The sequence below is a fragment of the Anopheles coustani genome, chromosome 3, assembly GCF_943734705.1.
Source record: "Anopheles coustani chromosome 3, idAnoCousDA_361_x.2, whole genome shotgun sequence".
NCBI classification, from domain to species: Eukaryota; Metazoa; Arthropoda; class Insecta; order Diptera; family Culicidae; genus Anopheles; species Anopheles coustani.
In genome coordinates, this window is record NC_071288.1 from 9,089,707 (window position 1) to 9,104,175 (window position 14,469).

A 14,469-nucleotide genomic window follows, 5' to 3' on the forward strand; every position below is an offset into this window, starting at 1 on the left:
CTCATGTCTGGATTCTTAATAGTTCTGCTGGGAAGTTTTTGATACCCACAATAAAGTTCGTGCACTTACAATTACCTTTCCAGACGCATTGATACTACAGCACTAGGAAACTTTTAGCATAAATTCTTCAGGCAACAACTCCCCCAAAAAGTGTCATTGCACCCATTGCACATTAATAAACTCCTATAAATCATACGCCATATAAACACGGTGTTTCGAGACCGTCTTCAACGTCGTCCACGAGGGAACAACAAGCCATTTAAAGTTAGTACGAGATAGTCTTCTCGGAAGCTCCTATCGACCAGAGTGCTGCTCTTGCTATGGGCGTGCATTTTAGGAAACTTTCATGAGTCATTTGCAGAATAGCGACTGCATTAGCTAGTTTTGTACATCATTAGCGGTGGAAATAACAAATGGCAGCAGCCAAAGTAAGTTGTTTTTATTAGAATATTTTACGTTTTATTTATTTGAATATTTTATAATATGATCTAGTTCAACTCTAATAGCTAAATCGTAGATCATATTTGAAACTAAAAATTATCAAAGGCCAGAACATTGTTTAATGATAATATGTAGTATCACAACATAATGCTGTAACATAAATAAAAACGTGCCTTACATGCACAAGGCTGCTCTCCTTATGTTTATGCAAACCATTTCTTGCTTTCCATTACGTTTCATCTCCTGCTCCTTCGCAAACACCGCATGAAAGCAATGCAACGCCACCCAAGGGAACCGAAGCAACGGAGCGGCCACATTAAGGTGTCTTTTAGCATACATAAGTTGGCACATCCGTTGCGAAACGTTTAGGGTGTGTGCTTTTGTGCTGACGCATTGACGGCGAACTTTATGGTCCTTCCGGTAGCATAAAAATATCAAGCCACCTTCGACCGACTACGTCAGGCTCAAAAACCTTGCCCAAAGTCAGGCCTTTGGCAATCGTAAACTTTACAAAAACCGAGGGAAACCCGGGGAAAGTGCTGTGCAGTGATGTTTTTCGTGCTTTCCTGTGGGGGTGGTTCCGGGCAAGTTCGGACGAACGGTTCTTATGCAAATATCACGACCAAGTGTCGAAGCTATTTCAAGGAAACGAAACGAATGTCCTTAACGAGCCTCTCGGGGAGGTTCAAGTGTGGCGGTGATATGTTACTCTGTAAGTGCACGAAGGCTGTGGCGCTTATAATAACTGCACCAAGGATAAAGATTTATTTGTGTTTTTTGGTAATTAATTTTTGGAACCAGCTTGAATTTCCATCCCATTGAATTTGGGCTGTTTTATTTTAAACCTAATAAGCCGGTTCCCTGGTGGATATCCCATTTCAAAATTGGTTCCCTTTTCCTATTCCTGGAAAGTACTTACGCCTAACCATGTCTCCAAACTCCTATCCGCAGGCGGGTAGGAATGACCACTTGCCAGTTTCATGATACCTTGCGTCAGCTGGAACTCGTTCCATTTCGAATGAGGACATCAGCGCGATAGCATGTCCTATCGGAACCCGCTGACGCGTGGATCCCGTGTGGAAAATGGAGAAGGTTGCTCGCCCAGACTCTGGCCTTCCCACACGCGAATCGGTACTTTGGCCGCTGCTTTGCACCCATGGAAGTGGGAAGAAATTCCGGTTTTGGGGCATACATTTGGGATTAAAACATGAGCAACAGTCCAGCAACTGAACCGTCGAAGGTAGCGGTACATCACCCCTGGCAATACGGTGGGAAAAACTGGTTTGAGTGAAAAACTGCATCGAGGGCCACCTTTCGGGCGGGGGACACGGTGCATCCAGCCTGACCTACCTCACACGCAACGTGCTAGCGCAAGGTGAAGATCAAAGCCATTGCCAACGCACCCATCCATCCGTGGCAACGTGCTTCCTTGCACCCTCGTCGTCCAGTTCGTCCGCTTGCTCCACCACTTGTCCCCGATGGAGAGATATTGACCGGTTTGGGGATGCAGAAAAAGCATACCTTCAGTTCCGAATGGCCCAAACGGGATCCCGGAAAAGCCATAGACGATGCGAAGCGAACACCAGGAGAGCCAGGATAACTCGTGCAGCAGTGGTGCACCTAATTTACAATTCCACCGGAATTAGGGTCAGCTGCTCGTCTCTCCATGACCAGCCGATGTTAGCGTGGAATGTGGAATGTCTGCACTACAAGCGCTGTTTGCACCTGCATTTATTTTTCGAACCAGTCGTAGTTGCAATTCTGCAGTTAAGTTCCGGTGGGCAATGTCGACAATTTTTATCGTTGGACTACTCCATATTTAATTTAATAGTGGAAAAGGACAGAAAGAAGTCTCAGTAAAAGGGGGTTTTTAAAACCTCCAATATTTCAAAAAATCTATACAATAAAGTTTAAGAACAACAAATCACCTGATTTTTATTAGGCTTTATTATGCTGCGGCGTAAATAATAATTAATTGAAAGTAGTTTTCCCCCCTCTCACTTAAGTAGCTGTTGGCATCCAATTTATCCATCCAGCGAACCAGGTGCGATAATTCCCATCGGATCCCATCTCCGTTTCGTTTGCGATGTAAATTGAAAGTAGTTCATTACCTGGGGGGTGTTTGCCAACAGAAGCGCTAAAAAAAAAAGGTGAATCAATTTTGGAAATTAAACACACTAAACGTCGAAACGTCAAATAATTATCTTCTAACGATACTGCTAAAACCCGGGGTCGGGTGATAAAGGTGATTTTCGTGAGTCAATTAAAACTGTCAGCAGCTTGCGGCCTTTGGATGGCGAAGCACATCGTTTGCGAAGTCCAGACGGCTACGAGGAAAGCCTCAAAACCGCGCGAATACACACTTCCCAACCACTAGAGATGATGGAAACCTTCATCTCACTGCGCCCGAGGCTGATGGGTAAGGTGGGTGGAAAAGGTAAATCGGGAAAATTTGTCAAAAGCAGACTTAACCCCCCCCCCCCCCCCCTTTTGCTTGGGAAACGTTTCCACCAACGCTGGCTGCTCTCTACAGCGTTGAGAGCGTGTGGAAAATGGTTCGTCTATGGGTAGACCTCCTCGGCTTCCACGGGGGCCTCAACTTGGCGGCGAATAATTGAATAAAATTGAATAAATTGATCGGCCACCGGTCGGATGATGGTAGAGATATAGCGGCGCCTAGGAGGAACGAGAGTCGGAAAGACGTCGAAAGGAAAAACGAAACGCGCGTTAACGAAGGAAAATTCGAGCAGCAGCGAACGCTTAGTGAACATGGCAGCCCACGTTTAATTTGTGAGCCAGGGTTGAGCATTATTAAATCATCGCCGAGTCTTCTGCTTTAGCTTCCGTCAATGTTGCATTCTTTCGGCTCACTCTCATCGCCTACTTGTATCGTTTTATCATGTCCAACAGCTTAACACTTGTCGTGTTTATGACAGCACAAACGTGGTAAAGACGTTTAGGAAGACGATTTGTCAACAAATAAGTAGACCGTTGTTTGTGTGACGTAACCTACACGTCCCATCCCGAAAAAGGGTGCGAGGCTTGCGGCCGTTTAGCTCACTGCCCCACAGAAATTCCGCCCTCCTTCCACACCACCTACCATCATCACAAGCCAAACGAACCGGAAAAATGCACCCATAATAATTAGGCGCCGAGGAGGCATAGGAAGGAAAACCAACACGTACGGAAGCGATGTTCATGATTGCGCGAAGTGTAAACGGGCACATTAACATAGTTTTCGTAACATTTATACCGTCGTTAATTTCTTAATTTATCGCCTATGTACATGGTTCCCGCTGATAGTGTGGTATGAGGCTTTATTTCATTAGATTTTCACTGACAATTTTAAATTCTTTTTACCATTTTAAAACGCTTCCATGAACAGCGTGGGAAGTTGTATCGATTGCTCTTTCGTGATGTGTTTAGAAGTCAATTCGTTTCTTCTTCTTATGTGTTGTATACGTCAAAGGATCTAATGACGTCATCGATCAACTTCTTGCTCGGTCCTCTGGTGGTCTTGATGTCAGCAATTGACGTATGGCTTTTGAACGATACATAAAGCCAAAACAACCGATAACGATTTATTGCTAGCGAAATTCGATTACCGTTTTCACAACCAGCGTGTTTTACCATCGCTAGCGTTGTTATGTTTTCAATCTGATAAAAACATTTTTAAATCTCAAACCGCTGTATTTTCTCAAAGCTTTCATAACTAAGTTACAAATTTCAACAACAATTGTAGAATGAAAAAAAAAAACCATTTAGCAAATGATTAAATGGACCCATTCTCTGTACATCACCACATTAAGTGGTTCATTTTAATTTCCACTTAAGAAATGGAAGCAAAAATGAAATGCACTCGATCCATCTAAAACGCATTCAGTTCAAGTGCTTTTTTAAAGCACACACTCAAGCAAAAGACGGTATATCTGTTTCCATATGGTTTTTCATTTTTATTCCTTCCGAGACGCGAGCGTCGTTAATCATTTCGATTCAAAAACAAAACCCAAGGAAACAATCTCCGTTATCTGCTGCCCAAGAAAAACCATTCAAATGTTAATCTTTTCCACATGCAGCCCACCCCGCTGGAAGCAGGCGAGGGGTGGGGTTCTTTTATCTTGTGTTTCTAAAATTGGGCCTTTACCATATATCGCCACTTTACCGTACGTCGGAGAACCGAAATTGGGGTTTGGCCGAAAACCACGTGCTGTAACAAGTCGTTACAACGAGTGGTGTAGCTGCGCCGAAGCTTGATCTCTGCCGTTCGATAACGACGTCGAAATGATTGCCTTTTCTCTTCCCGTCTGGCGGTGGTCTAATTCCATCAAAAAATGCTCCGGCTTTTGGGAGCATCTGGTTTTGGGCTGAACCCAGACCCAAAAGGCACAGATTGTAAGGTGGGAGGAAAGGAAAGGGAGTGCGCTGGTTTCGATTGGATTTGTTTTATTTAGAAGGGAGGATGGTTTTTTGCCCGCCCATTTCTTGTTTAAATGTTTCTTCGTTTTTTTTTACCGACCCGATGGTGATCTGGTTGTGCTTCTGTACGACGGCTTGCTGGTGGAAAATCTTGCTACTGATCAGGGGGCAAAAACAAACAAGATTCCGAATCCATGCCCGGCACATGTGGGAATGAGGTCAAGGGAGGAAAAACACCCCAGTCCCAGCCGTGCCGGAAAAGCGTGCCGAATGGGAACGCTTCCCAAATCCCAACACCGAGCGAGGGAGAACTGCGCGACAACGAAATCGAACGATCACCATCACCGACGGAACCCCTGAAGTCCCACTAAAATCCAATTAATATCAATTCCGCGATAATTGATGCCAATTGTGTTCCGAGATCTTTCCGTGCGACGTCTTTTTATCTTGTCCGTGTATGGCATGGAAGAAGCACCATCAGATGGAATGGTCAGCAACATACGGTTGTCCTGGCCATTATTGGTGTGTGAGGCCGGGATAATGGAACCGAGGCGCATTGGTGGTTTTTGGCGGTGCACGCAAATGAAAATGGATGTCGCTGGGTCGTTTCACAAAGACATCGCAGTGTTTCTTCATCTTGGCAGATGGATCCATTCGGTGGAATTGTAATCACGAGCGCGGGAGTTTGGCAAAGTTTAATGTTCTCCACACAATTGTTTCCAATTCCTTTCCTGTTGCAAAACTTACATAATATTGTTGCTTTGGCAAAGAATCCTACTCAAATGTTTACACCGAAAGGGATCTTTATTACCTAATTACCTTAGCACGCGCCACATAAAGACATTCGTTAGCACCAGCTTGTTTGTTTCCTCCCCCATGGTGGAGCATAAAAGCCCCGAATTGCACTCCAGCACAAGGACACGCGTCGGTACAAATAGGCCCATCAAGATACTGATGTCCATTATTATCCTGCCGTCGTACTGCTCGCTACGCTCGTCCTCCCATGGACGAAATGGCAAAGATCAAACCCACTCCAATGGATGGAGCGTTGCTTTCTCGGTACAACTTTCCCCGGATGGCTGGCGGTTGATTAGATTGTCCCTGAAAGGTGAACATTTTCTCTTTTTTTAGGAAAATTACCCATTGCTATATGGGTAGGAATGTGCGCTTCCATGTACGTCGACGTTCTAATGAGCCGCCTATTTTTGGCTCAATTGCAGCGTTCTTGTGGGAGGGAGCTATTAGGCAGCAGATGATGTCTTTAGCAACACGAGCGATTTTTATTAGGAGCTAATAAAATTGGTTATGCTCACAAGAAAAGGCATACATCAGTTGGGAAACGAAGCTGTACTACAACATTTATGTTCATCAATTTTTCTTACAAAACATATTGGATTTCTTTTCGTTCGATTCTAGGAATTCAATGGGAAAAGTATTTTTGAACATTGTACACTAGTTGCAAAAAAATCCGCACACAGTAAAATATGCAGCTTTTTTGTGTGTTTATTTTCGACAAAACAACACGTGTTTTCTGCGGCCATTACTTTGTACATACTTTCCAACCTGTAGCGTGGTGTTGTGTTTATTTATTCTGTCAGCTGCTGCTCCTGCTGTGGCTGCTTGTATACTCTGCTCATTCGGCTTCGAACTCCCACTCGAACGCGCAAAACTAGCCGACAACTTCGACACATACAGCAGCAGCGCAAGGGGAACCAACTTGGTTTCATACTTGTTATTTTTTTTTTGCTGCCGCTGTTTGCCTTTGGCCCTGCGCCAACCACATTGCTAATCGTAGAGCGCCCGAGCGAACTACCGGCCGCCAACCACCAGTGTCTTAAGATTTGTCCCCGGGAGGAGGAAGCCATGATTCGATTTGCCAGCCGAAACCGGTTGGAGTGAAAGACAAGAAAACAAGAAAAACACACCCCCTCCCCGGGGGAGAGGGTGGTTCGCACCATCGAATGTGTTGGAAGGAGGGGAGGGGAGGGGAAGGGGATGGGAGAGCCGATTCGTCGCCAAGAAGAAACGGCCCACAGTGCGATTGTGTGCGTTCGCGCGAAGTTCGAAGGTGCTGGTGGCCACCACCATCACCGCTTCGTCCTGTCTCACTCTCGGTTGACCTAAAATTGGCGCTAATAAATTCGACCGCGCACGGTCAGATCCGCGTGTACGATCCGTCGAATCGTTATTGTTTCACCCTGTCAATGTTAATTTGCAAAAGGAATTGCAATGTATATTTTATTACAAGTGAAATATTATGTACTATGAAAAAGGGCCATAAAGGATTGTCCCCTATAAGGTTGTTGTGGTTTATTATTCTTTAAGTTATCGTAACAACATTATAACATGAACTGAAATAAACCTTTTGAACGGCACCAGAACTTGTTGCGATCTAGTTAAATAACTAATAACCAATCGATAGACACATTTTCGTTAAAAATGCCCGTCTTGTGGACCGAAAACGAAATGTTTGGCAGCCACTGTATTTAACCGAGTGATCACACACAGGGTGAGCACGCCCAAGTTGGTCACTACGAAGCGACAGTTAATTGATATGATGATTTGCTGACGCTCTTTGGCCCTTCCTTAATGTTTATTCTTCGACTTCGCCCCGCAACATCTTCTACAGCAATCACCAAGAAGCTGGCTTACGTTGGCAGAAGAAAACTCGATCGTATCCGATAGCCCGACGTAAACTATCGTAAAAACGCACACCGGTGACCGAGAAGTTCTAGTTATTTTCAATCGGAACACAAGAAATAAAAAAGGAAAAAATAAACAGATCGCACGAGCTGTCCCAACTAGCAACTGTTTCATCACTGTCCATCTGGGATGGGAAAATTCACCGTTCGCATGTCACACGTCAGGCTGTTATTTGTGACTGGCGGAGTCAAAGCTGATGCTCCTGAAGGCCTCGACAGATGCGAGGGGGGGCGTACGCTAAGAAATGAATTATTAACTTTCCACTTGCCTGCCGGAAGCCGCTGGTGACGAAAAGCCAGCAGGAAAGATTATTTTGGCCGATGCACCGACCCGACCGGGTGTGGCACGCAGTAGTGTGGAAAACAGGTTGGGCCGCAGTGAATAATTGAACAGACCGGGAAATAACCATGCCCGGTGTGCCTAATAATGCATGAGGGTGTTTGATTTTGCCAATTGCGGTTTACTGAAAATTCCACACGTGGATGCCATATGCCATCATTCGTTTTCCACACCGTTTAGAAAGGCAGCGTGCTTCGTTATAAATTGTATGGAGAACGTAAGTTTGTAGGACAAGACTCGACATGTTTCCGCGGAAAGCAACAGGAATCATTGAAGTTTTGGGTGTTTTACAACACAAGATAGGATGGATGGAGCAAATATTTACTCGCTTGTATAACGGGGTTTCCCGGCACGAGGGCAAAGATTAGAATCGAGCCTTGTATCGACTAGCTCTGCGGCACTGCTTTACGACAATGTTTCGATTAAGCTATTAGCTCTAGTCACGTTCAGATATCATGACATATTTAATCAAACAAATGTGTGTTCGGATCAACTCGCGAGCGCCACTTCTATCGCGTTTGGAAGGTGCCACGAAAAAGAAGATTTTAGCTATCGAATAAATAAACATCGGCGACACATGATAAAATTTGTATACTCACGAAAGATAAGGTTCAACAAATATTTACTAACAGGGTTCCCCAGCATACTACAAAGTTAAGGAGCTAATCAAACACTGGACGCGTCTTTAATCCAGCCTTGTAAAACTCTCCTTGGTTAGACTTTTTTTTTGTATGCTGGGGATTCCTTTCGGGGAACTCTTCTGTCTGACGTTGTTGATGGGTTATCAATAAACCCCTTTCTTCTACGTCCAAGCAGCGAAGGTTTGGACATTATAGACGTAGGGGTGGTAAAGACACGTTACTGGCTTAACTGCTACCTATGCATTGATGGTCAAATTTATTTTATAGACGGTTACTTTGGACCCCACAATGCAATAAATCTGCAAGCGATATAATTTCTAGAAGTTCCGTGTCATAAAGACAAGACGAGTACACCTATGGTTGAAGCTCTAGCAACATAAAGGATAGCTTTCTCATCAATCGTAACCGAATGTAGGAGACTGTTTGTCGCTAGATGACCAATTTTCCTCCAATGGGTCCTTTAATGAATCCATATGCCACCGTTGCCGGTTGTTTTATGATTTAGTGTACCCATCTACATCGACGAAGCCGTAAAAGCCTGGCAGCCCAGTGCGTCGACGGAAAATTAACAAACTCATATTCGACCATTACCCTTGGCTGCTGGCAGGGATCCAAAAAAAAACATACTAGAAGAAAAACAAAACGCTTTCAAGTGGAAAGAAAATGGCAGTAATGAAATGAAAGTAAACAAATGGCAAACGTCCGCAAGATGAACCGTGCGGTGTCTGAGGAATAATGAAATTTAGCAGCGGAAAGCAAACGAAGGAACGCTCCGTCTCCTTTGTGTGATTTTTCTTTTCGCCCTTGCGGTGCATGCGACTTTTCCTCGCTTCCCTTCGGACGGCTCGGTGAGGAGGAGGAGGAGGAGGAGGAGGGGTGGGGGGGAGGGGGGCACGGCATTGGGAAATTAGTATCATGGTTTGATCATCGCCACGTTTGTTCTACACGGATCGTGTCCCCGTAAACACTAACGCCAGCAAATGGCGTACGACAAGGCTGGCCAGCGTCTGACGACGCTGGTGGTTAAACAACATTTTATTTCCCACCAGCACCAAACCAAACTCTCCCTAGTCCATCGCCCATTGCCACAAGGGAGATATGGTCAGCTCTGTTCCGTCTGGCGGTCGGGATTCATTGGCAAATATTTGAGCAATGACACAGAGTCCTATTTTAGCGACAATTAGAACTGGTACGCCCAAACAAATATGCTGATACTTTACTCGTGTTTTCCGAAAAACTAGCCCACGGTTAATCATCAGGAAAATAGTGATGACACCTTCAGTAGCCAGTAACTTTACATCATTCACAGAAGTATCAACACTACTTTGTCGAAACACACGAAGAACAACCAAGAACCGAGTCACAGAACAGACTTAATTGCATCAAAGTCTCCTCCAGCCGCTCCTCGGAGCGCCCATCCGAGCGGGTGACCTGCATTTGACCTGTTTTTCGGTTTCAATTAGTTTAGCTCCACCGTGCTCCGGTCCGTCCGTGATATCATGCGAGCGAACTGGTCTACGCCATAGCATGCATGCGACATGGTGGTCCCATGTTTAGTGCATTCCTCCGCAGTGTTGTGTTGCCCAGACGTTGCGCTGTCGGTCTGGTCGAGTTAAATAGGTCAGAATCTACTTGACTTTCCGGAGGTGGGCTGCCGAGTTTCTCCACGAGCGAGCAAGCGCCCCGTTGTGAGTGTAAATTTTGTTTGTTGCAGTATGATATAGTTAGATTTTTTTTTCAGAAACAAATTCAACAGTTTTGATTATGTGAGTTAACATCACTGTGGCCTACCTGGCTGAACTGGGTTGCGATTTTGGTGTGCTCCTCCTGATACTGCTTCCGGACGCGCCGCTTCTCCTGATAAAGGCTGGCCAGCTTGTCATGGCAGACCGTCTCCAGCTGCTCCGCGTTCGTCCGGATCTGCTTGGCCGTATGCTCCAGCTCCTCGAGGAAGCTGCGCCAGGCACGCATAATGTGGCTTCCTGTGGGAGGTGAACAGACGTGGAGATACGCACAATGAACAAAAACATAACAACATAACAATTAGAAATCGATTTGCATTTGAAAAAGGCCGCTCGACCTCAATGGAACCTCGGTGCACACACACACACACACACGGTGAGAGGGGTTGTTTTGGGTTTGTTTTGAACTCTTGTCGGTTCATTGTTCCGTGGCAGGGTCGAAAAACAACTACACGTCGGTGCTAATTAACTAAATTGGCAGAGCACATTCGGGGAGGCGAAAAAGGGAAACATGATAGAATGGACGATTAAGTGACATTTCAATGTGAGTTGAGGTTTGAATTTAATTTAGAATTATCGACACAGCCAAACGTAAAACATTATCTGGGACGAAATAACTTATTTCAATGAGTGATGTTCTTTTTCTCAGACTCCAATGTACATTTCCACGCGATCTCCTGCTGGGCATCAGTTATATAAAAACAACCGTGAGCTACAGGCTTTATTTGGCAAACGATCGATCGATCGGTTAGTCGTGAAAGAAGCTATCACGAGCGCCATTTTCATGCAAATCGTGAGAGGAGTTTGTTTTTGTACCACGTCTGTGTTGTTGGTCCGGTCGTGACGTTTTTCGGACGTGGCGCAGAAAAGGAATGATTACGCAAATGTTTTATGCTATTTTCCAATACGTTGCATGATATTATAACAACAGAATAGAAAGAACATCTTTTCATATTTCAAATGTTTTTTTTTACCAAATGTTACTATCCAGTAAAATAGATTTTATTTGAACTACCATGTAAACACACTACATGTGTGCTGACACTGTCTGGAATGAAGTGCTATTAACATTTTGAACAAATTAAAGCTTTATGATTCGCTAACGGTTGGCCTTGACCTCTGACCTTGTCTAAACCGGGCTGGTGTTTGGGGATGTTTGCGCTTTGACAAAGTTTGGTTAGCGGTTAGCGCGAATTTAATATTCACGGCGCACCGCAGCTTCTACTGGCTCGGCAGGTTTGTCTTTCTTTTTTCAACCAAGAGAAATAATGAAGCAACCTTCGGAACGAATGAGTTTATTCAAATTACTTAGACCACACAATACCGGGCCGACCGGGCGGTTGTTGTAGTGTTCGCGAACCAAACGCAAATTAAATTCTAATGTTTAGCCAAAACTGAATTAACATCCTTTCAATGGTGACTTACTTTATCACGCTGGAGTTGTGAATGAAACATATTGTAATGATTTTGGGAGCTAATGGCATGGGATGTTTCAATGTTTGTACAATTTAAAATAATTTAAATTGAATCGGGAATAATGTTGCAAATGCGCAACAAAAGAAGATGCGCCGGCTAAAGGATGCCAATTTTCGCGGCATGGGAACGGTAATTTCGATTTCCGCACATTGCTATAATTACCCGCACAAACGAAAATGAAAATACTATCGTGCGATCGGTGTGGCTCGGAATTATTTTGCGGTGGATAATTGCACCCCACCACCAGCAGGAAGTGGAGTGGTGGAGGATTTCATTGTGTACATTCTCCAAAAACACCCTAGCAAAATACAAATAAAGTAACGAATGGCGGGAATGTTGTTTCGAAGAGTTGAATGAGCGTTAGAGATGAAAGGGAAAATGGAGGAAAACAAGTTTACGAAAACGCTTCCACTTTTCTTTGGCTAAACGCAGACTTTTCGAGCAACACATTCTAAGTAAGGGAAGAAAAAAATCATACGTTATTAAAAGGCCAAACAGCAAATAGAAAAAAATTAACAAAACCCCCATGACACAATGTACAAGCAATCGAAAGTTTGTACGGAATCCATGGGACGCATAAAGGAAGAGAAAAAAGATACATAACAAACGATTCGAAATGATCATGGAAGATAGTTTAACATGAATGCCACGCAATCGGGCGTGATTGCAGCTGTAAAAAAGAGGGAACATAAAAAAGCGCTGAACCACGCGAGATAGAAATCGGAAAAAGGTGATTTAAAATGCGAAGTGAATAAGAAAAAAAAACACACACACAAGCGCGCTCATCTTTGACGGAAAGAAAGTGATTCCCCTCCCTGCGGTAGGTTGTAAAGGCCGTAAACAGGGTTTAAGAGACCGCGGGCGGGGAACGACCAGGCTGGGGCTGGAGTAAACTGCCTAAATTGAGTCACACACAGGCCGACAAACTAAGCATCTATTTCCGGGCCCAGTCGTGCCAAATGATCGATCGATGAAGATGGGAAACGCAATCACCATGGGAACAAGTCCTAGTTGGCACAAGCGCTTTGCCAAATTTACTCAGTAATGAAGGTAGATTTTCAATTTGAACAAATGAAATATGTGCACTTCATGTGTTCAGACTTGTGCATTTCAATAAATTAACCGATTTGTAGGGAAATCCTTGGGAAATGGAGGCGCCCGATCCGGCTTACACTCACCTTGCAGATCGTCGGAGCGATCGATTTTGAGTCCCTGTTGGGTGACGGCCGCGAGCGAAACGGCATATTCCCGGTCGCACTTGACCTTTTGCACCAGGCACCGTTTCATCGTTTCGAGCAGCTTCAGCTCGGCCTCCTGCCGATTGAGCAGCGCATCGTGCGCCACCCGGCCCTGCAGTGCGGACGAGAAGCCCATGGTGTGCCGGCTCACTGCCTGCCGGAAATGGGGTTGGTGTGCGCGCCGATCGTTGTTTGCCTGCGCGCTGCCGCACTCGAAATGTCAACCTAGCACCACCGAAATTTCACACTCACCACCTGCCGCAGGACGGGGTTACATCGGTGACATCAGCAGTAACACCTGCCCGCGGTTACTAATGGTAACCGAAGTAGTTGCACTAGAGCACTTACAAATCAAATCGACAAACACTTCAATTCTACCGTTCTACTATCAGGGGAAGAGGGAGAAAGATAAGAGAATCACTTAAAAATAAGAACACATGCACTAGAGGTTTTCCTTTTTCTGTTGCTGACACAAATCAAACGACTTTGGGGAAAGCTAACGAAGAAAACAACACTACTATTGAACAAGATTTTGGAATACCAACTGAACACACGCGCAAATGCCCGGAAAAGAAAACCAACACTCAGTATTCGGTTAGTCGATGATTCTGGGAATCTAAACAGGATGTAAATCGGAACACATGGAGATCTTGCTTTACTTTCGTCTCGCCAATCGCCGTCGTACGACACCACCCTGACGAAACGACACTAGCATACCCGCACAGTTTGCTACGGCTAGCGCGTGTCTGTGTGGTGCAATTTATTACTTTTCCACGGGTGGGTTGCGATGGTAACCAACGATGGAGTGAAAGAAAAATGGGGAGCACGGGATGGTATCTGCTTACAAAAATGTTAAACACGCATTCGTGATTGAATCCGCACCGGGCTCCGTTATTTTCATCGGTGACCGTTCTTATTGCCGTTAGGGATGGCAGACGTCTTTTTTCTGGAAATGGTCTTTCATTTCAGCTTCGCAACATTGTACAGCAAACGTGCAGGCAGCAAGACGCGCCTTGGTCTGATCTGCGAATGATTGCTAAGGGTCCTATGCATCACTTTTTGAACATTACATGCTCAATGTGTTTAAAGTCCCACCAAACGCCATCTGTAAAGGAGAAGAATGAATAGTATCAGAACTCGATGTAAGAACCTGTGCTACGGCGGGCAGGTGTCATCAGGTAATCAACGGACAATAATTTCTTTCTCATAACACGCATAAATGATTTCTAGAGTCTTTTGTTAATAAACGAGGAAAATTTCACTTCCATATTTTAAATCCCAACGCTGTTTACATCGTTTACAGATTTTGCAATTTTTTATATTTGATTTTTACAGGAAATGAAAAGCAGAGAACACATCAAACAGCCAAATAAGCAAGCAACAAATAACAAAAGTGCTTTATTATTTAGTTTATACTAGTTCTGCCCTGCATTATAAGTAGTAATCCTGTTTTTGTTACTTGTTAATTACACT

General features: G+C 44.5%; 1 protein-coding gene across 2 annotated transcripts in view; it reads right to left on the reverse strand.

Annotated features, from left to right (window-relative positions):
- The window catches only part of LOC131260089 (tyrosine-protein kinase Fer-like), a 34,531-nt gene extending 21,399 nt beyond the window's left edge, over positions 1-13,132 (reverse strand). For both annotated transcript variants that reach the window (XM_058261750.1, XM_058261751.1), the window contains exons 1-2: positions 12,937-13,132; positions 10,332-10,522 (exon numbers count right to left, since the gene is read on the reverse strand). In XM_058261750.1, coding sequence (XP_058117733.1) covers positions 10,332-10,522; positions 12,937-13,132 — 387 coding nt within the window. The remainder of the gene's footprint in view (positions 1-10,331; positions 10,523-12,936) is intronic.
- Between the last annotated feature and the right edge of the window lie 1,337 nt (positions 13,133-14,469).